This window comes from Xyrauchen texanus, chromosome 38, assembly GCF_025860055.1.
Source record: "Xyrauchen texanus isolate HMW12.3.18 chromosome 38, RBS_HiC_50CHRs, whole genome shotgun sequence".
Lineage (NCBI taxonomy): Eukaryota > Metazoa > Chordata > Actinopteri > Cypriniformes > Catostomidae > Xyrauchen > Xyrauchen texanus.
In genome coordinates, this window is record NC_068313.1 from 12,880,487 (window position 1) to 12,901,593 (window position 21,107).

Genomic DNA, 21,107 nt, shown 5'->3' on the forward strand with positions numbered 1-21,107 from the left:
ACTACATTATGTGCTAAAATTACATTCATTGTCTTTTTATATATAACATTAAAATTAAAACATCAAATAATATTATATTAAAAAATATATATATAAATAGATAATATAAATATATATAGATAATAGATAATAAATAGATAATTTACATTTTTAACCAGATGGAAAGGTAACTTAGTTAACCAATTAGCAGATCTTTACTTAAACATTTTTACATTCTTTTTTTGTTATAATTACACACGCACGCACACACACACACACACACACACACACACACACACACACACACACACCTATATATATTTAAAGTGTACAACAATGTACTCACACTGAGGTCATATTGACCCCAAACAGTAAATGGGTCAATTAAAGTTATCATCCCGGATTGCATTCACCTCTCTGAAAAGTGCGGTCTTTATGTTAAAATAGAGGGCTACAAGCTTTGCTAATATCTGTTGACTGTTTTTTTACTAAAGAAGAAAAAATCACAACCAGGAAGTCAAGTGAGATTTACTTATCACAATGATCAAGCAACCCGCTCCCAAAATGACCTAAACTTTAAATGCCATGAATATTAAACCATTTAAAACTTGTTCTCATCAAATCTGATTTTGAAGACTGAATAATTTTGATGTATAAAATTCTGCTAAATCTTTAACAGAGAAAAAAATCCATCAGATTTATACTGTAGATAGGATTCATTTCTGCTTACCTGTAATGCAAGAAAGTTCCTCTGCCTGTGAGGTCTTCTATGTCCAGGTGCATTCCATCCCTTAACCCCTCCCTACTTCCAAGAGCATTCGTAAATCTGGCTGCCCACCATTATTTGAAACACATTTATTACCCTATAAACAGTGGCCTTCAAACAGTGATAAAATAAAGATGCGGCCAACCTTTGGAATCATCGCCAAAGGGAAGTCAAATTACATCACAGTATAAAACACTTCAGTCTGGGAGTGATGGTGGCCATGTTGTGTCTTGACTTTGAAGTATACATAAATGACCTCAGAGAGCATTCAGCCATTGGTAATTGACTTCAAATCCTTTTACCTGTCAGTCGACAGTGTGGGAGAGTTGCTACAGTGGTGTCAAATCGAACATCCTGATGAATAACTAGTCCAGACCCTCCTCAATAAAATTTGACCTGACATGAAGAAAGTGGCTTTTTTCTGGCAGGTGATATATGATCTTTTAAAAACTGAGAAAGGTGACCAGAGAATGACTGACACTTTTTGTCTCTGTTCTAACATATCCGAGAGAAAAATACAAACCCACACACTGATGCTTGTGTCAGACAAAGACTTTATTTGTATAGAAGCACAAAGAGCGGCCACAAACAGCAAGTGTACAGAATTGTATCAAATTCCATAATAGCGAAGCATCTGTAGCATTACGTTGAGTTCTTGACTAAATGTGATAACTATATTTGTGGAATAATTTTCTCTTTATAAACCGACCTACATTTCTACAACTCTCATGGGTTTATCACACCAAGTGATATGTGGCACAACACACACTCCTACATACAAAGACACACACAAAAGCAAATGTTGGTCTCCTTAGAGGCCGAGATTCTGGTCCCATTGAACAGTGGCTGTAAGAGTGATATTATAGGGATAGTTCACCCAAAAATTATGATTTTGGCATATTTTACTTATTGAATAGCATCAATCATGCTATTCTCCACCGTCAACGTTCGTGGGAGCAAGTGCATGTAAACATGTGCGGTGGGAGTTGCAAATGTGAAAACAGAGATGGCGGCCCACGGTACATTAATGCGGCCCTGGCAATGACATGATATGTGCAAACAAGAATGTACTAAATATTCAAAGATGAGGGGGACCAGATGTAATAGGTTATGAATCCCTCAAGATATTTGGATTATTCAAGTCCAGACTCAGACTCAGAATTGATGGTCTCGAATCCAACAATATCCGTACATGGATAGTTGTGACCCTGATATTGACAGTTTTTTATTGTTGTTGTTGTGAAGGTTAAAATAAGCATAACAAAGTTTTACTGTTATTTGAAGAAAGCCATACAGGTATGGGGGAATAAATCATGACAGAACATTAATTTCCTGGTGAACTATCCCTTTAAGAAAGTGAATGCATTAGCTACACACAGTGGTTCCCAACCCTGTTCCCGGAGCCCCCCAACACTGCACATTTTGTATATATCCATTTTCTGACACACCAAATTCAGGTCTTGGAGTCTCCACTAATGAGCTGTTGAGTTGAATAGGTGTGTTTGATTAGTTAGATATCCAAAAAGTGTAGTATTGAGGGTCCTCCATGAACAGGGTTGGGAACCACTGAGCAACAGTATACAGGAGGTGAGAAGGTACAGGACAAGTTAGCGGCACTACGGTGAGGTGAATTGCTCCTTCGGTCATGGTGTCTGAGTCTGTTCTCAGGCTGCAGACGTTAAGACTGTGGGTCCAAATGTGGGCACAGAGCCTGGCAGTGTTGCAGCTGATCAGAGGACATTGCTGTGGAGCCCCCTGTGGTACAGTTATGGTACTGTTCTGTTTTTGTGCTTGGTCTGGGTACAGAGGTTGAAAGATTGTCGGGAGGAGGGTGCCCACACCCACTGTTTTATATGAATATGGGCACACACACACACACACACACACACACACACACACACACACACACACACACACACACACACACACACACACACACACACACACACACACACACAGTGTATTCAAATATATATGTATTCTGCATCACATGTGAATTAATACTTACAGTATATTAAATACTTATGCATATTCATTTCAAATATGTCTGCATATAATCAATACAATCTACAAGAGATAAAACAGCAGTTGGGACACACATAAAGGTAACATGTGGTCACTCCTCAGATAACAGTAACTGTTTACTGTTAAAGTGATAGTTCACACATAAATGACAATTTAGTAATCATCTACTCATCCTCATGTATTTCTAAACCAGTATGACTTTCTTTCATCCATGGAGCACAAAAGGAGATGTCAGGCAGAATGTCCAAGCAGCTCTTTTCTGCAAAATGAAAGTGAATGGTGACCAAATTCTTAATTTTCAGTGAATAACAACTTCAATTTCAGTCTGTTCTTTACACAAAGCTATCAAAAGACTTCAAATATAGGGCACAAGTCATATGGACTACTTGACCGCCTCAAGTCACCATACACTTTCATTGAATAGAAGAAAGTAAGTCTTAAACAATTGGAATGACACTGAGGTGATGACAGAATTTTCATTTTCGCGTGACCTACAACAAAATAATTAAACCAACGCACAAATTCAGCTGGGTAGGAGCCAAACAGTTACAAATGATCTTCAAGATGTGGCTAGTTTTGCTAAATAACTCACTTAAAAGGACACGGACGGAAAGACGTATACGGTTACTGGTCACATGACAGGACTAGAGGTCTACGTACAAGACACTTGCCCATTAATAACCCAAGTCATAGTCTCCTCCCCCTCCCAAATCACTTTCTCCTCCATAGCCATGGTCTGGATCAGCTTCATCATCATCACCATCCTCAGCATCAGTGAAGTCGTTCAGCCATGGCTATGTGTTCGACAACACTGCAAAAATAAAGCAGACATTCTTTAATAAAGCAAATTGTTCTACCCTTTAGAAATTTCTGATTCTGTCACTTACACTAATTACCTGGACTGTCTCAGTTCTCTGTTTTAGGAGTCTCATTGGCTTTAAGAGGAAGAATAATAATAGGAGAAAGGCAGTCAAATAATGTTGGTAGATGTAGATATGAAAGATACACATTACAAACGATAGTACTGCAATCTCACCTTTGGAGACCACGAGGTTCTCGGCTTGAGCTTCCTCATCTCCTGGGGCCCTGAAAAAGTAGAAAGTATTAGAAAAAAGTTAGAGACATGTGATTGACGACCCATTATAAATCTCAAATACTGACTTTTGTACTATAGCCCAATACTGTATAGATGCCAAATGTGCTCCCCAGCTTATGTCTGCTGATGTGACCAGTAAACCCATTGCTTTCAATGGGAAACCTTTGGGGTCAACAGACTGATGCGAATGGAATCGTTATTTTCTTTAATTAGAAAGCTACTGGTTTGCTGGCTAAAATGTGTCCACGCTTGTCATTGTACAGTATATGATTATTTCTAAAAACCTGTATTATATCATGATTACAAATTTAATCAGCTGTTCCTCTCTCCAAATTTTGTTGTTTGATTTAAATATTAACTGAGCAAAATATATTATTTCACAGTGGTCAATGTCTTAATCTGTTGCTTTTTGTAGCAGTTCTAGTGGCAGTACATTTGTGTTTTTACAGTGGCCAACTAAAATATGAACCTCCCAACATCAAATATACTTTCTGTCATTACTGTTAAACTGTAAGCATAATTTAGAGTTCTGTTTTAATCAGTCAACCAAAAAAGAAAACGAGAACAAAACATGTCACTTCAGCAAAGCAGAGGATACATATACAGAAAAAAAAAAATACATTCAACATTAAACACAGCTATCATGTCATGCTGGCAAAATTGTACCACAACATTTCCTGGTGATATAACTCTGACTCCCTTAAAATCAGCGTATTGACACCAAAGGTTTCTAATTTAAAGCAGTACTGTTGGCTTACCATCCACATCACAACACAGATGCTAAAGGGAAATTTTGCCATCTGAAGTGAAAAGCACTTGCTCAAGCGTCAGTATTCGACTCCATGGGAGTGAGAAAAAATTTTTTATTGACAAAGTTTAGTTCACAGCAACATTCTGTAGGGTCTTATTTGCACATATCTTATGCTTACTCAGGAAATAAACAATGAGGCCACACAAGAAAAAAATTAGCCCTTTTACATGAACAGCAACATGCTGATTACTCCCAAAAATGTGTTTTCTCAAAGATAAGATGTAACCGAGGCTCTCAAGAGAGACCCCTGGTGTCACTACATTGACACAACGTCGAGTGAGTGACAAAAGGGGAACCGCGGTTAAGGTGTTTACATACAACGCAAAATTGGGGTAACGGGCAAAAATCTACCTGTGTTGATTGTTTGTTTTCCAAAATCCATTTATGGCCTTACACCGATTAAGAAAAGCTGTTTAATGCGTTTACATGACCACACAGGTTGATAACCTACTAGAAGCATAACCGGTGTAAGAATGTGCATGTAAACTCGTTCAGTGATAGATGCTTGGATTGGACTGACCTGAGCTTCTGTTTGATAGTGCAGTGGCACCTGCGACCTGTACAATACACAAAAGCAAAAACTTTATCGTTATTATATTAATATCGTAATATTGCTTGTGGACTTCTCTGTAGAACAGCCTGACAGAGGAACTGGAGTTATCAGAGTTGCTTGCTTTTTAGCCTAGCTTTTTTATAAACATTCATCATTATAAAGGTGCACTTAGTTATTAGTATACTATAACTTAGTATACTATATTATTACTGAAGAGTAAAATAGTTTAAATGAATAGTAGCTAGCTAATTTTGACTAATATGCCAAACATGATGTACACTAACATGAGATGAAGACTACAGTCATATAACAGGTCTAGAAAAAGCTGGTTTATTCTATATACTGCAAATACATGTTCCCCTTAAAAGTTCACAGTACACATTCACAGTTATTTTTTGGAACTCATTAAACATATAATTTGTAAACAAATAATAATAATACTATTATTATTATTATCATTGAATTTTAGAATTTTAAATACAACAGTAATATATTTCAATAGGGTGGCAAGGTGGCTCAATGGTTAGTATTGTCGCCTCACAGCAAGAAAATCCTGTGTTCGAGTCCTGGCTCAACTAAGCCCTTTCTGTGTGGAGTTTTCATGTTCTCCCCATGTTTGCGTGGGTTTCCTCTGGGTGCTCCGGTTTCCCCCACAAGTCCAAAAACATGCAGGTTAAGTTAATTGGAGACTCTAAATTGCCCTGTATATGTGTGTCACGAACACGGGTGAAGGCGCCTCCTCCTCGAGCCTCCGGAGATCGCATTCACCCGAATACTGATTACTCACCCCAGCTGTTGCTTATTACCTCACTCTATTTAATCACGTCTGTTTGTTCCCTCCTTGCGAAGTCTTGTTTAGCCCCGGTGACATTTCCAAGCATCATTAGTTACCTCTCTAGTTTATCCGTGTACCGACCTAGCTATTCCCTGTTCCAGTTTGTTAGCCACCTGCCCAGTTACTCTAGCCTGCCTTGTACCACGACTGTTTGCTGCCCGCCCTGATCATTAGCCTGTCCCTGTTTACGCCTCTGCCTCTCTGCCTCACTCTGTTTTCCTGTCCCAGACCATTGCCTGTACGACCTGAGTTTACTGTTCTAATAAAGCCACATATGGATCCAAACCAACATGAGTCTTTATTACAGAAGACTTCGCCGCCCCTCGATCCAGCGGTGATCACCCGCCTGTCGGAGGAACTCTCGGCGCAGGCAAACCAGCTCTCCGCGCAACAGCTCCAGCTCGGGCGCCTCGCTTCAGCCATCGAGGAGATAATGCGCACCGTGCAGGCAGCACTCCAACCAGCGCCGGCTTCCGCGACCGCACCCGCGGTTCCTCAAGCTAGCCAAGCGTCAGCCGGCGATTCACTTCCCCAAGCAGCTGCCAGCCCACGACTCGTCTTCCCGGAAAAATTCGAAGGTACACCCTCGAAGTGCAGAGGCTTCGTAATGCAGTGCTCTATTTTTCTCGCGCAACAACCGACGATATACCCGACTGATCAGAGCAAGATTCTCTTCGTCAGCTCCGTTCTGACGGGCCGCGCTCTCGACTGGGCGACCGCGGTTTGGCATAATCAGGGCTTCACACAATTTTCCTTTGACTCGTTCATGCAGAACCTGATCGACGTCTTTGATCACCCTGAATGTGGCAAGAGCGCTGGTGAGCAACTCCTGGCTCTCCGCCAGGGAAATCGCACAGCGACGGATTACGCTCTCACCTTCCGCACCCTTGCAACGCAAACCGGCTGGCTTGAGTGCACCCTAAAACTCCTCTTCCGTCAGGGGCTGAGCGCGGATCTGCAGTCTGAGCTGGCGTGTCGCGATGAGGGGACCACTTTGGAGCGGTTCATCTCGTTGGCTATCCATGTCGACAACCTCATCCGCTCCCGACGACCAGCTAGGTGGCTCCCGCAGCCCGCTCCGGCACCCCAGCGCCAAGCGGCTCCGGAACCCATGCAGTTAGACCGCGCCCACCTCACTCCGGAGGAGAAAGAACGCCGCCTCTCCAACCGGCTCTGCCTCTACTGTGGCCAGGCCGGGCATATCCGCTCCAACTGCCCGACGCGTCCGCCTGAGCGACAACAACCAGGGGTGAGTTTGTTCCTTTCTTCCACCCTACCCAGTTCCAGCCTGAAAGTTCCCATTTCACTCTGCTACCGATCATATAGCTTAAATGTCCACGCTATGATCGATTCTGGTGCGGCTGGTAATTTCATTGATGAGAACTTTTGTAAGCAACATGGTTTTCCCTTGACTGTGTGTGAACCTCCCTTGGCAGTGGCGGCCCTAGACGGACGGCCCCTGGGTACTGGTCAAGTGTGCAACACCACTACCGACATCCGCCTGCAGGTAGGAGTGCTGCACACCGAGACCATCCGTCTGCACCTCGTCACCTCCCCTCACCACCCGGTAATCCTCGGCCTCCCCTGGCTCCGTCTTCACGACCCACGAATCTCCTGGCGGCACAGTCAAATCACACAGTGGGGCACTGACTGCGCGGCGAGGTGTCTGAAAACAGTCCACCCCTTAACGTGGGAACCACCAACGTCCAGAAGGCTCCTGACGACTCCGCTCAGATACCCCCCATGTACGCTGACCTGAGCGAGGCCTTCAGCAAGGCCATGGCCTCCCTACTTCCGCCCCACCGACCTAGCGATTGTGCCATCGAACTCAAGCCGGAAGCCACACCACCCCTAGGCCGAGTCTTTCCCCTGTCAGAACCCGAGTCCTTAGCCATGAAGTCTTACATCGAGGAGGAGCTGGCCAAGGGGTTCATCCGGCCCTCCACGTCCCCGGCAGCTGCCGGATTCTTCTTCGTGGGCAAGAAGGACGGCTCCCTTCGCCCGTGCATCGACTACCGCGGCCTCAATGACGTCACTATAAAATTCAGATACCCCCTGCCACTCGTGCCCGCTGCTCTGGAGCAATTAACGAGCGCAAAGATTTACACCAAGCTGGACCTGCGCTCCGCCTATAACCTGGTGCGTATTCGGGAGGGAGACGAGTGGAAGACCGCCTTTTCCACCACCTGCGGCCATTATGAAAATCTGGTGATGCCATTTGGTTTGTCTAACAGTCCCTCGGTGTTCCAGTCCTTCATCAATGATGTGTTCAGAGACCTGCTCAACCGTTATCTAATCGTTTACATCGACGACATTCTGATCTACTCTGACTCCCTTGAGGAACACATCACACATGTCCGAACTGTCCTCAAATGCCTGATCCAGCACCAGTTGTACGCCAAGGCCGAGAAGTGTGAGTTCCACCTGAAGTCGGTAGCCTTCCTGGGGTACGTCATCAGCCCAGACGGAGTGGCCATGGATGACCGCAAGGTACGAGCCATCCTGGAATGGCCTCAGCCCGCCATGGTGAAGGAGCTCCAATGCTTCCTGGGGTTCGCGAATTTCTACCGCCGGTTCATCCGCAACTTCAGCACAGTTGCTTCCCCTCTTACCGCCATGCTGAAGAAAGGTGGAAACAAACTCCACTGGCCGGCTGAAGCCCTCCAGGCCTTAGTCCAACTCAAAGCACGCTTCACCACTGCGCCCATCCTGCACCACCCCAATCCAGACCTCCCCTTCGTGGTAGAGGTGGACGCCTCGAACACTGGAATTGGAGCCATCCTCTCCCAGCGCCAAGGAAACCCACCTAAGCTGTTTCCCTGTGCCTACTACTCCCGCAAACTCACTCCCGGCGAGCAAAATTATGACGTCGGTAACCGGGAGCTTCTGGCCATAAAAGCAGCCCTGGAGGAATGGCGTCACTGGCTGGAGGGGGCCAGGCAACCATTCCAGGTCTTGACGGACCACCGAAATCTTGAGTACCTCCGCTCCGCCAAGAGGCTCAACCCCAGACAGGCCCTGTGCTTCACCCGCTTTGACTTCAACATCTCCTACATCCCGGGTTCCAAGAACACCAAGGCCGACTCCCTCTCACGTCAACACGAGACCACAGTCCAAAACCTCCCAGCCGAACCCATCGTCTCGCCCGCGCTCTTCCTAGCCCCCGTCCAGTGGGACCTCATGTCAGACATCTCCCAGGCTCAAGTCTCAGTCCCACCTCCTCCTGAGTGCCCTGCGTGTCGGACCTTCGTACCCCCCAGCCTCCGGTAGAGGGTACTCCGCTGGGTGCATGACTCCTCAAGTTCCGGCCACCCCGGAATCACAGCTACCACCCGTCTCCTGAGTAACCGCTTCTGGTGGGGGACCCTACCCGAGGATACTGCTGACTTCGTCAAGAGGTGCTCAGCCTGCAACCTAGCGAAGTCCCCTAAACAACCACCGGCCGGCCTGTTCCAACCTCTCCCCATTCCACATCGTCCTTGGTCACATATCGCCATGGACTTCGTAACCGACCTACCCAACTCCCAGGGGCACACCACCATCCTCACGGTCGTAGATCGGTTCTCCAAGGCTTGCCGCTTGATACCTCTACCCAAGCTACCCACCGCCCTCGAAACCGCCGAACACCTGTTCCAGTACGTGTTCCGCTTCTACGGTCTGCCCGAAGAGATTGTCTCGGACCGGGGGACCCACTTCACCTCCAGGGTCTGGAAGGCTTTCTGCCATCTCCTGAACATCGACCTCTGCCTCACCTCCGGTTACCACCCCCAGTCCAATGGACAAACGGAGAGACTAAACCAAGAAATTGTCAGGTTCTTGCGCACGTACTGTCACCACAACCAGTCGGACTGGAGTAGATTCCTTCCATGGGCCGAGTACACCCAGAACTCCTTACTCAAACCATCCACCAAACTGACCCCCTTCCAATGCATCCTGGGGTACCAGCCCCCTCTCTTCCCTTGGTCCGGAGAACCCTCGGAAGTCCCCGCCGTTAACGACTGGCTGCAGCGCAGCGAGGCAGTATGGGACCAGGCCCACGTCCACTTACAGTGGGCCGTGGACCGCACTAAGTCGCAAGCTGACCGTCATCACCGTCACGGACCCGACTACGCCCCAGGCCAATGGGTTTGTCTCTCCACCCGAGACCTCCGCCTCTGCCAGCCTTGCAGAAAGCTCAGCCCTAGGTATGTTGGCCCCTTTAAAATCCTTAGAAAGATTAACCCTGTTACTTTCCGTCTCAAGCTCCCCACTAATTACCAAATCTCTCCCTCTTTTCATGTCTCCCTACTGAAACCGGCCGACGACCCGGGGGCCGAAGAGGAGGCCACTCTCAGACCCCCTCCCCTGATCGTGGGCGGCAAGGAGGCCTTCCTGGTGCGAAGGCTGCTCGACTCCAGGCGCCACCGAGGTCAGATGCAGTACCTGGTTGACTGGGAGGGGTACGGCCCGGAAGAAAGGTCCTGGGTCAGCACCATCGACATCCTCGACCCTAACCTCATTACAGAGTACCATCGGACCAACCCGGAGAGACCGGCCCCTCGACCTCGGGGAAGACCTCGGCGCAGGTCGCATCTTCACGTCAGGAGCCGCTCACAGGAGGGGGGCTCTGTCACGAACACGGGTGAAGGCGCCTCCTCCTCGAGCCTCCGGAGATCGCATTCACCCGAATACTGATTACTCACTCCAGCTGTTGCTTATTACCTCACTCTATTTAATCACGTCTGTTTGTTCCCTCCTTGCGAAGTCTTGTTTAGCCCCGGCGACATTTCCAAGCATCATTAGTTACCTCTCTAGTTTAGCCGTGTACCGACCTAGCTATTCCCTGTTCCAGTTTGTTAGCCACCTGCCCAGTTACTCTAGCCTGCCTTGTACCACGACTGTTTGCTGCCCGCCCTGATCATTAGCCTGTCCCTGTTTACGCCTCTGCCTCTCTGCCTCACTCTGTTTTCCTGTCCCAGACCATTGCCTGTACGACCTGAGTTTACTGTTCTAATAAAGCCGCATATGGATCCAAACCAACCTGAGTCTTCATTACAATGTGTGATTGGAAGTTCCCCAGCCACTGGGGCTTGCGTCCGGAGTAAAACTTGTGCCAAATAAAAAAATATATATATATATATATATATATATATATATATATACCAAACTATTGATGGTAAATGGTCTGCAATTATACAGCTACTTTTTTAACCTTAGCGGTTACCAAAGTGTCCCATTCACCCATTCATTGGTGTGTGTACCTGCGAGAACACTTGACTGAAGGCAATGGGAAGCAGCATGGCCTGCTACTTTAGTTTTGAAATGCTTTGGTTGCAAAGAAGTTGCCAAATGTTTGAAAATATTGAACAGATTAATGTCATTAAAAAAGCATGAGAGTGTGGCAATATGCATTCATTATTAATGAATGAAGGAGTTAGGAATAGTTAGTGGGATATAATAGGTTAAAAAATAGTTGCTTACTCAGGATAAGTAGCACTCCCAGAGCGAAGAGCACCACTGCCAACGTCAAACCCCCGATTCTCAAACTCTCATAGTCTGGTTAGGAGAAAATTTAAAATAAATAAATTCATAATATATACAATATTTTCTTACAGAAGACTTCACATGGCTACTTGCAAACTACAGAAATATATATACAGTATACACTCACCTAAAGGATTATTAGGAACACCATACTAATACTGTGATTGACCCCCTTTCGCCTTCAGATGGAGATTTGTGGGATGCACATCCAGGGCACGAAGCTCCCGTTCCACTACATCCCAAAGATGCTCTATTGTTTGAGATCTGGTGACTGTGGGGGCCATTTTAGTACAGTGAACTCATTGTCATGTTCAAGAAACCAATTTGAAATGATTCGAGCTTTGTGACATGGTGCATTTTCCTGCTGGAAGTAGCCATCAGAGGATGGGTACATGGTGGCCATAAAGGGATGGACATGGTCAGAAACAATGCTCAGGTAGGCCGTGGCATTTAAACGATGCCCAATTGGCACTAAGGGGCCTAAAGTGTGCCAAAAAACATCCCTCACACCATTATACCACCACCACCAGCCTGCACAGTGGCAACAAGGCATGATGGATCCATGTTCTCATTCTGTTTACGCCAAATTCTGACTCTATCATCTGAATGTCTCAACAGAAATCGAGACTCATCAGACCAGGCAACATTTTTCCAGTCTTCAACTGTCCAATTTTGGTGAGCTCTTGCAAATTGTAGCCTCTTTTTCCTATTTTTAGTGGAGATGAGTGGTACCCGGTGGGGTCTTCTGCTGTTGTAGCCCATCCGCCTCAAGGTTGTGCGTGTTGTGGCTTCACAAATCCTTTGCTGCATACCTCGGTTGTAACGAGTGGTTATTTCAGGCAAAGTTACTCTTCTATCAGCTTGAATCAGTCGGCCCATTCTCCTCTGACCTCTAGCATCAACAAGGCATTTTCGCCCACAGGACTGCTGCATACTGGATGTTTTTCCCTTTTCACACCATTCTTTGTAAACCCTAGAAATGGTTGTGCGTGAAAATCCCAGTAACTGAGCAGATTGTGAAATACTCAGACCGGCCCGTCTGGCACCAACAACCATGCCACGCTCAAAATTGCTTAAATCACCTTTCTTTCCCATTCTGACATTCAGTTTGGAGTTCAGGAGGTTGTCTTGACCAGGACCACACCCCTAAATGCATTGAAGCAACTGCCATGTGATTGGTTGATTAGATAATTGCATTAATCAGAAATTGAACTGGTGTCCCTAATAATCCTTTAGGTGAGTATATATATATATATATATATATATATATATATATATATATATATATATATATATATATATATATGTGTGTGTGTGTGTGTAAATACAGTATCAGCCACAACATTAAAACCACCTGCCTAATTTTGTGTAGGTCCCCCTCATGCTGCCAAAACAGTGCCAACCCACATCTCAGAAAAGCATGAGATGATATTCTTCTCACCACAATTGTACAGATCGATTATCTGAGTTACCGTAGACTTTGTCAGTTCTAATCAGTCTGGTCATTCTCTGTTGACCTCTCTTGTCAACAAGGTATTTCCATCCACAGAACTGCCACTCACTGGATGTTTTTTGATTTTGAGAATTTTGTGTGTGAAAATCCCAGGAGATCAGCAGTTACAGAAATACACAATCCAGCCCATCGGGCAACAACAATCATGCCAAGGACCAAATAACTGAGGTCGCATTTTTTCCCCTTATGATGTGAACATTAACCGAAGCTCCAACATTGTCACCATCCCATTAATTTCAATGAGAGCACAGTGACTTCCTGCGACACAAGCTGTCGCAACCATTGGTGACAGAGATCGCTGAGGGGAGCAACAAGATAAGTTGAGAAAATGTCAACTTCAGGTAAATGACGATCGACATTTGCGAGCGACTACCAATGAGAGTGAAGATAGAGGAGCTTACATCAACCATCTCCAGGCAGGGTAAGTGTGAGATCCTGAATTTGACTCGAGTTCAGGCAAGACGTAGGTGAAGTTCAATGTTTCTGTGAGCGATTTCACTGTTCAATATCATTTGTCTTTCATATATTGATATAACGTTTTGTGTAAGTTGTTTAATAATATGATGCATTAAGCACTGCTGCAGGTTATATAAAATGCTCTCTCCAGCAGAATGTGGGATTTTAGTATACAGTATAGAAACAACTATAAGTATACAATTCATAGGTTGTTACCCTGAAAATGTCAGCTCTGTGGCTCTATGTTTGTTTGACCATCCAAACCAGTCATAATTAAGAACACTGGTTCAACCAATGGCATAAGCTGGGCTATCTGTTTGTCAGAGTAATGGAAGATTGTGGTAGTGCTCGGGAGTGTAACAGTCATTTTTTCTGGGATTCCCTCTGGTACAGAAAGTGGCTTAACTTTACCTTGTAGACTTAACCTTGCAAAGAAGTAGTTTGCCTCTAGCCACTCTCCAAAGGAGAGTGCTGAAGAGATTGTTCGTTTTCCAGACAGATTCTCCCATTTCGGCCAAAGAACTCTCTAACTGTAAGTATTATGGCTGACCTCTCGGTCAACATCTGACAACTGACTCTCTTGTCTGGTTGCTCAATTTGGTTGGATGACCTAATCTGGTGTCAGGAATTCAAATTGTTTCCTTCTTATAGCTTTTTATCGAAGTTCCATGACTTCTGTTTTAGTTTTAAGACCTCACAAATTCATTGATATATACAATATGGTCTAATTAAACTTATACCATGGTCTATTCAAATATTAAATTCTGACTGCCTGGATACGTTAAAACTATTTAATGCAGAGGTAGTTTTGGTCAGTTTTAATCACTGTTCTATATTAATGTGACTACTGTGCTGTCCTCCATAATGAGACATTGGAAGAGTTTTATGCCTCTGCATTAAACTACTTCTTGAGAATAAATTGTTGCAAGTCTGATGATCCTCATAGCTGGGATTAACCATCACTTTTAAAAAAACACATTATCAAGTCATGCAATGGCATCTTTAAATCAATAATGAATAAAATCAACTCTGTATTACTGAGTCGGACCTGGATATTATTAGGAACGCACCTGCAATTTTCACACACATATAAGTTTGATCTAAAGCTATGTGTTGCATAGAGGAGGAGAGAAAAAAACCGGGACCAATCAAAGGAGTCTTCGCTGTCTGGCAAAACATGATAAACATCATCTAACTGCTGTATAGCTCAGCACACACCCTAGAAGGGGATCACTCAAACCACTCGATCACACATAGCTGACATATTTTCGTTTCTAAAATACACTAGAAAATTACTCAATGAGTGGAACATTTTCAGATATGCTACATCAATAGAGTGTAACTGCATTCTGAAGGCACTGTGTATCTTTAAAGCACCTTAAATAAGATGAATATAAATGTATATGTTGTGTTTGTTGATGAAAGCATCTGCCTAGATGGGCTAACTGTAGATAAAATTTGAGTTGTTCCTTTGGTGCATGTCATGTGCTTGAGAAAGGAATTATTTCCTAAGAACATGCAACAGCTCAATTTGAATCTCTCCTAAATATCATCTCAGTGATGAACGAAATGCAGCCATCAGACCAGCGTTCTAATCCTCTTTAGTCTGCAGAAGTGGTCCTAATTTAGCTCAGGTTATTGGCTACCAATTAGATTCCACTGTTTTTAACAGTTTGAGAAGAATGATCCTTATGAAGCGACATAATCCTAATTGTTTTTGTGAGTTAATATTACCCATGCAAGATTTTGTAAGCAGTGATTCTTACCATATGCAAATGGATCCAAGACTTTATTTTTTCCATCTGATGGAGACAAAGGTGTATTAATCACAAGGTTTAAATACTATCTGAATCAATATCTTCACTTTAAGTCTAAGGATAAGAAGAATGTCTTATTCCGTTAGGTATTTTAAAACTGGAAATGAGAAGTTTTAGATTAAGTAATAGAAAAAGCACTTTACATATACTACTAGACAAAAGTTAGTACAAATACAAGTAATATTAAATTCCACAAAAGTTTAATAAATGCATAAAACACAAGGAAGAATGGGAATTGTTAAACAGATGCAAACTATATTACATTTTAGATTCTTTAAAGTAGCCACCATTTGTGTGTTTTCTTTTTTTGCTACATTGATTTGTAGTGTGTGTATGTTTAAAAATAATCATACATGCACACAGCGATGCTGTACCTAAAAAAGGTGTAAACTTACCCAGGGCAGCGGTGTCAGACAAAGCTAAGAGCCAAGATAAATACAGGTATAAGAGGGGAAAGAGAGAGAGAGAGACAAAAAATAAGCATTAGCATTATGTGTTTTATATTTACAAAATAAATAAATAACTAAAAATCCAATAATTGAAATTAGAAATGTCTAAATTTGAAATTAGCCTGCAATATTAAGGGAAGCAAGCTTAAAACGACCATAAAAATAGTAATAAACTTGGACTATGCTTTCACGGGGAGAGAATAAATACAAGGCTGTCAGTTTATATATATACAGTATATATAAAAAACTCATTAGATGCATCTTCACTTAATAAAACACTTGATGTAGGTTTCAGTGGGGCATTTATTATTTTGGAAATAATCCACATCCTAGCATAAAAGGCTTGTTGATTACTTAATTTGGCTCTCACAAATGTAAGTCTGTCTGCATGTTTCTTCATTTCATACTGTACTGTAAGATACTGTGTTCAAGAGCAACCTCAAAGGAATGCACTGTACAGTAACAAAAAAGGAAAGCAGAAACAAAAGCTAAGATGTGGAGAAATAAATAAGACTGACTACACAGTTTACAGTAAAGAAGAGTTGGTAGGGAAGAAGGCTATAAGGAACGAATGAAGGAAAACTGAAGCTGGTATGGAAGGAAGGAGAGTAGGAAGGTACAACCTGGGGAAAATGAAGAAAAAAGAAAGAAAGAAAGAAAGAAAAAAGAAAGAAAGAAATGAAGGCGGGAGGGAAAGAGAGAAGGGAGGAAATAATGAAGGAGAAAGTAAAGAAATGAAGGAGAAAGTAATGACGAAAAGTAAAAGAAAAGAAAGGAAGAAAGGAAAGAAAGAAATGTAGTAGGGAGAGAATTGAGGAAATAATGAAAGAGAAAGAAAGAAGGAATGAAAGTAAGAGAAAGTGAAAGAAGGAAGGAAGGAAAGAAAGTAAGAGAAAAGGAAGAAATGTAGGAAGGAAGGATATAAGACACACATGATTCTCTGAGACTGAAAAGACTGTGGCTGCAGTGTAAAAAATAAAAGTTGATGTGGGCCACCCGAGCCTGACAGTCAGCAGTACACTCAGCAGCAGAGAGCCGACTGGTTTGTTGATAGAGAAATATACATGTGTTAACCAGTGTAAAGAGCTCTGTGTGTGAGTATGAATCTAGTGCACATGTGCTGGTGGTTTCATGTAGGCTAATTGACGGAGTCTCTCTCAGAGGACTGAGATGGATGGAAGTTTTTTAAAGCATTGCTCTAATTTCACAGATAAATATTGTTAGGCAAAAGCATGACAGTATACACAGGTACTCAAAAGCACTCATACAGTACACACATGGAGCTTTAGATGTGTCTGGACACTGAATTTAATAACTGTATAGAATGTACTCAAAACACACTGATAAGAAGAAAAACATGCAGCTAATTAGAGGGATAGTTCACCAAAAATAAAAATTATGTCACAATTTAATCACCCTCGCGTTGTTCCAAACCAAAATTAGCAGAATGGAAAAAAGTTAAGCAGAATGACAGCCACAGTCACCATTCACTTTCATTGCATCTTTTTTTCTCCATAAAATCAAAGCGAATGGTGACTGATGCTGTCATTATCTCTAGCATCTCCATTCATGTTCACGAGAAGAAAGAAATTCACAAGTGTTTCTTTGAAACAACATGAGAATGAGTAAAATGATTACAACTGTTTAATTACTGTATCAACTACAGTTTGTCTTTAAAGGGCGGTAACTATTGAAATTCTCAGTTAAGATATTGTGGTAATGTGCCATGTTATAGCCATGTTATATTTCTCTTATAGTTCTTTCCAAAACTAGAGGATACAAGGAACTTGAAGAGATATGGAGGTGAGGACTTACCGGTCACATAGACTAGGAGGGAAAAAAGGAAGACCAGGACAGTTTCCATGGCAACTGTAGGGTTGGGGGGGTAAATAGAGTGAGAATTGGTGTTAGTGGGTTACATGCTTACCACGTTCATAAAGTCTAGAAAGTTCTCACAAGCACACACAGTGTTTAAAATCATAACAAACTCTGCCCTTGACTGACACATTGACATTGTTCCTATCCAAATCAGTGCACTATTTAAAGGGCACGGTCAGGAAGTCTGAGAGCATGAGGCTTAATTTAGCTTATCTGTCTTCTCAGAACTCTCAGATCCCATCTTGTTAGTTTTTTTTTCTGTTTCCAGAGTTTGTTGCATGAACGAACAACCTTTTTGACATTTTATGACACATCTGGTTATTGTTGTTGTTTGCCAATGTGCAGAGGCTTTTGAGAATGATTAAATAATGTGACATCCATTACCTATTTTTTTCTGTTCTAATAAAAAGTGCTGCTTCAAAAAGGACAATAAACTATTGTCCATTTACACTAAATATTCAGGCTTTTGTGTTCCAGTGGGGGCATTGCCATTACCTCTTTGGAATGGTTTGATTTCCTTAAAGAGTGAAGATTCTTTAAGTTTGTTAAAGAGTGACGTTTATCATTGCCATTGATCTGGGGCTTAGTGATACATTTTGCTCTAATATAAAAGTTTAATATAACATTTTATTCCAGTTTCCAAAATGATAATAAATGAAAAAGTTAAGCAACAAATTAACATTTTCTATCAATGTTTAAATGCTGTTTAAAAATAAGTGCTATCTTCAACCTATAAGACTTTCTTTCTTCCATGGAGCAAAAAAGAAGTTCGAGGTTACAGTAAGACACTTAAAATGGAAGTGAATGGGACACATTTTTGGAGGGTTTCAAGAAATGTGAGGCTTTTAATTTTATAAAAGCAGTTACATTCATTCTTCCATTTCAACTTGTGTATTTGAGCTGTTAATTAATTGAAACAATAATTTTACAGTCATTTTAGATTTAAGGTTTACAGCACTACGTTGTCATGGCAACAAAGTTTATACTCTATCGCATGAATCGAGCAATACTTGTGTGTTAACCGATCATGATGTATCCACATCGTCCAGTGAAGTTGCTGTAACATGCTTACTAATATTAATAGTCTGAGAATCTTATACAAAAAATTCCAGTTTCCCTAAGAGTGTGTGCCACTGTTTCCTAACTTTTTTTTGCCCCAGTCACAGAAATGCACAAGCTATCACTTATTGTCCTTTTAGCAAATTGTCTGTTTACAAGACTATATGCACAAGTTACTTCAAGGAAGTTCCCCATGTAATGTATAATCATATCAAGTTGTTTAAATGTACAGATTTCATGAAAGCAATCAAGTGAGAGCTGAATGTCACGGACCGATGATGACATGAAGACCACATCATCTGCAAAAAGCAGCGATGAGAACCCCAGCCCACCGAACCGCACCCCTTCCCCACTCCGACTATGCCTTGATATCCTGTCCATGAATATCACAAACAGGATTGGTGACAAAGCACAGCCCTGGCAGAGACCAACCCCCACATCGAACGAACTCGACTTTGTCCCAAGGACCTGGACACATCTCTCGCTTTGGAAGTACAGGGATTGGATTGCCATAAGAAGGGATCCCCCAACCCCGTACTCCCGCAGCACATCCCAGAGTATATCTCGGGGGACCCGGTCATACGCCTTCTCCAGATCCACAAAACACATGATGGGCATACTCCCAGGCCTCCTCCAGGATCCTTGCGAGAGTAAAGATCTGGTCCATTGTTCCACGGCTGGGATGGAACCCGCATTGTTCTTCTTCAATCCGAGATTCATAGTATCCGAGTAAACTATACCAGGGAGGCTGAGAAGTGTGATACCCCTGTAGTTAGCACACATTCTCTGGTCCCCCTGTTTGAAGAAGGGAACCACCACCCCGTTCTACCGCTCCTTGGGCACTGTCCCAGACTTCCATGCAATGTTGAATAGGCATGACATCCATGACACCCCCTCCACATCCAATGCTTTCAGCATTTCTGTTCATGTGGCTTTGCCATTGCGGAGTTGTTTGACTACCTCAGTGACCTCCCCCAGGGAAATTGAATCTGATCCCCATCAGCCTCCAGCTCTGCCTCTAGCATAGTGTTGGGATTTAGGAGTTCTTCGAAGCATTCCTTCAACCGCACACTAACCTCCTCGGTTGAGGTCAACAGTGTCCCATATTTGCTGTATACAGTTTGGATGGTTCCCCGTTTCCCCCTCCTAAGGTGGCGGATGATTTTCCAGAAGCACTTTGGTGCGGACCAAAATTCCTTCTCCATGGCTTCTCCGAAATTTTCCCACACCCACTGCTTTGCCTCCCTCACGGCAGAGGCCGCAGCCCTTCAGGCCTGTCGGTACCTTGCAACTGCCTCCGGAGACCTCCCGGAAGGCCTCTTTCTTCAGTTGGACGGCTTCCCTGACAACCAGTGTCCACCACGGTGTTCGAGGGTTATCGCCCCTTAAGGTACCTAAGACCTTGAGGCCGCAGCTCTCCACCACAGCTTCGGCAATGTAAGCTTTGAACATTGCCCACTCCGGTTTAATGTCCCCAACCTCCACAGGGATGCCTGAAAAGCTCAGCCGGAGGTGTGAGTTGAAGATCTCACGGACAGGGGCCTATTCCAAATGTTCCCAGTTCACCTGCACTACTCACTTGGGCTTCCCAGGTTTGCGCTTCATCCGAGTGTTCAAAACATATGGCCTCAGATCCGATGACACGATTACAAAATCGATCATCAACCTTCGGCCTAGGGTGCTCTGGTACCACTTACACTTATGAGCATCCTTATATCATCCTTATCGCTTCACACCCTGGGAAACTCCAGAGAAGAATAGAGTCCATCCCCTGTCCAGGAGTAGGTAGTTCTCCAACTGGTAGTTCTCCACCTTCCTCACCAGTTCCGGCTCCTTCTCCCCCAGCGAGGTGACGTTCCACGTCCCCAGAGCTATATGGCAGTGCACCCGACTCCTGCAGTTTCTCCAATGGGTGGTGGGCCCAAGGGATGTAGAGGGGGTTGTCACATCGATCTCCATCATTACTAAATCTTTTTTTTTACTTATGTTTTTAGTTAACAGTGTTATTGTGTGCAGTGCATAGACATACTGTTGTAGTATTATGGTTTTCCTTGCACAATATAATCTAAAATATTAATGTCTTCTATGTAACTGTTCTATTGAACTTCTATGTAACAGCACTTGGAGTGTATTGTTAAAAGATTAATCTGCGCTGAAGATCAGTGCAAAAACACAACTCCCATAAATTGTTCTTCTGCAAACTGCTTGCAAATTTAAGTTTCAACCACAGATGTCACTAGAGAGCACAAACTTCTGCAGTGCAGCTTTAAATTAGATTCTAATTGTTATTATTAGGTGTACACCGAAACCACTTTTTATATAACTACACATTTCAGTATAAAATAGA

The 21,107-nt window shown here is 43.2% G+C and overlaps 1 protein-coding gene across 2 annotated transcripts in view; it reads right to left on the minus strand.

Annotated features, from left to right (window-relative positions):
• Positions 1–2,613: 2,613 nt before the first annotated feature.
• The window catches only part of LOC127632073 (FXYD domain-containing ion transport regulator 6-like), a 38,500-nt gene continuing 20,006 nt past the window's right edge, over positions 2,614–21,107 (minus strand). The window contains exons 2-9 of one of the 2 annotated variants that reach the window (XM_052110550.1): positions 17,639–17,692; positions 15,770–15,793; positions 15,324–15,359; positions 11,526–11,600; positions 5,198–5,234; positions 3,807–3,856; positions 3,667–3,705; positions 2,614–3,581 (exon numbers count right to left, since the gene is read on the minus strand). In XM_052110550.1, the coding sequence (XP_051966510.1) occupies positions 3,677–3,705; positions 3,807–3,856; positions 5,198–5,234; positions 11,526–11,600; positions 15,324–15,359; positions 15,770–15,793; positions 17,639–17,687 (300 nt within the window). In that variant the 5' untranslated portion in view covers positions 17,688–17,692 and the 3' untranslated portion in view covers positions 2,614–3,581; positions 3,667–3,676. The remainder of the gene's footprint in view (positions 3,582–3,666; positions 3,706–3,806; positions 3,857–5,197; positions 5,235–11,525; positions 11,601–15,323; positions 15,360–15,769; positions 15,794–17,638; positions 17,693–21,107) is intronic. The other variant, XM_052110551.1, reaches the window with a different exon arrangement.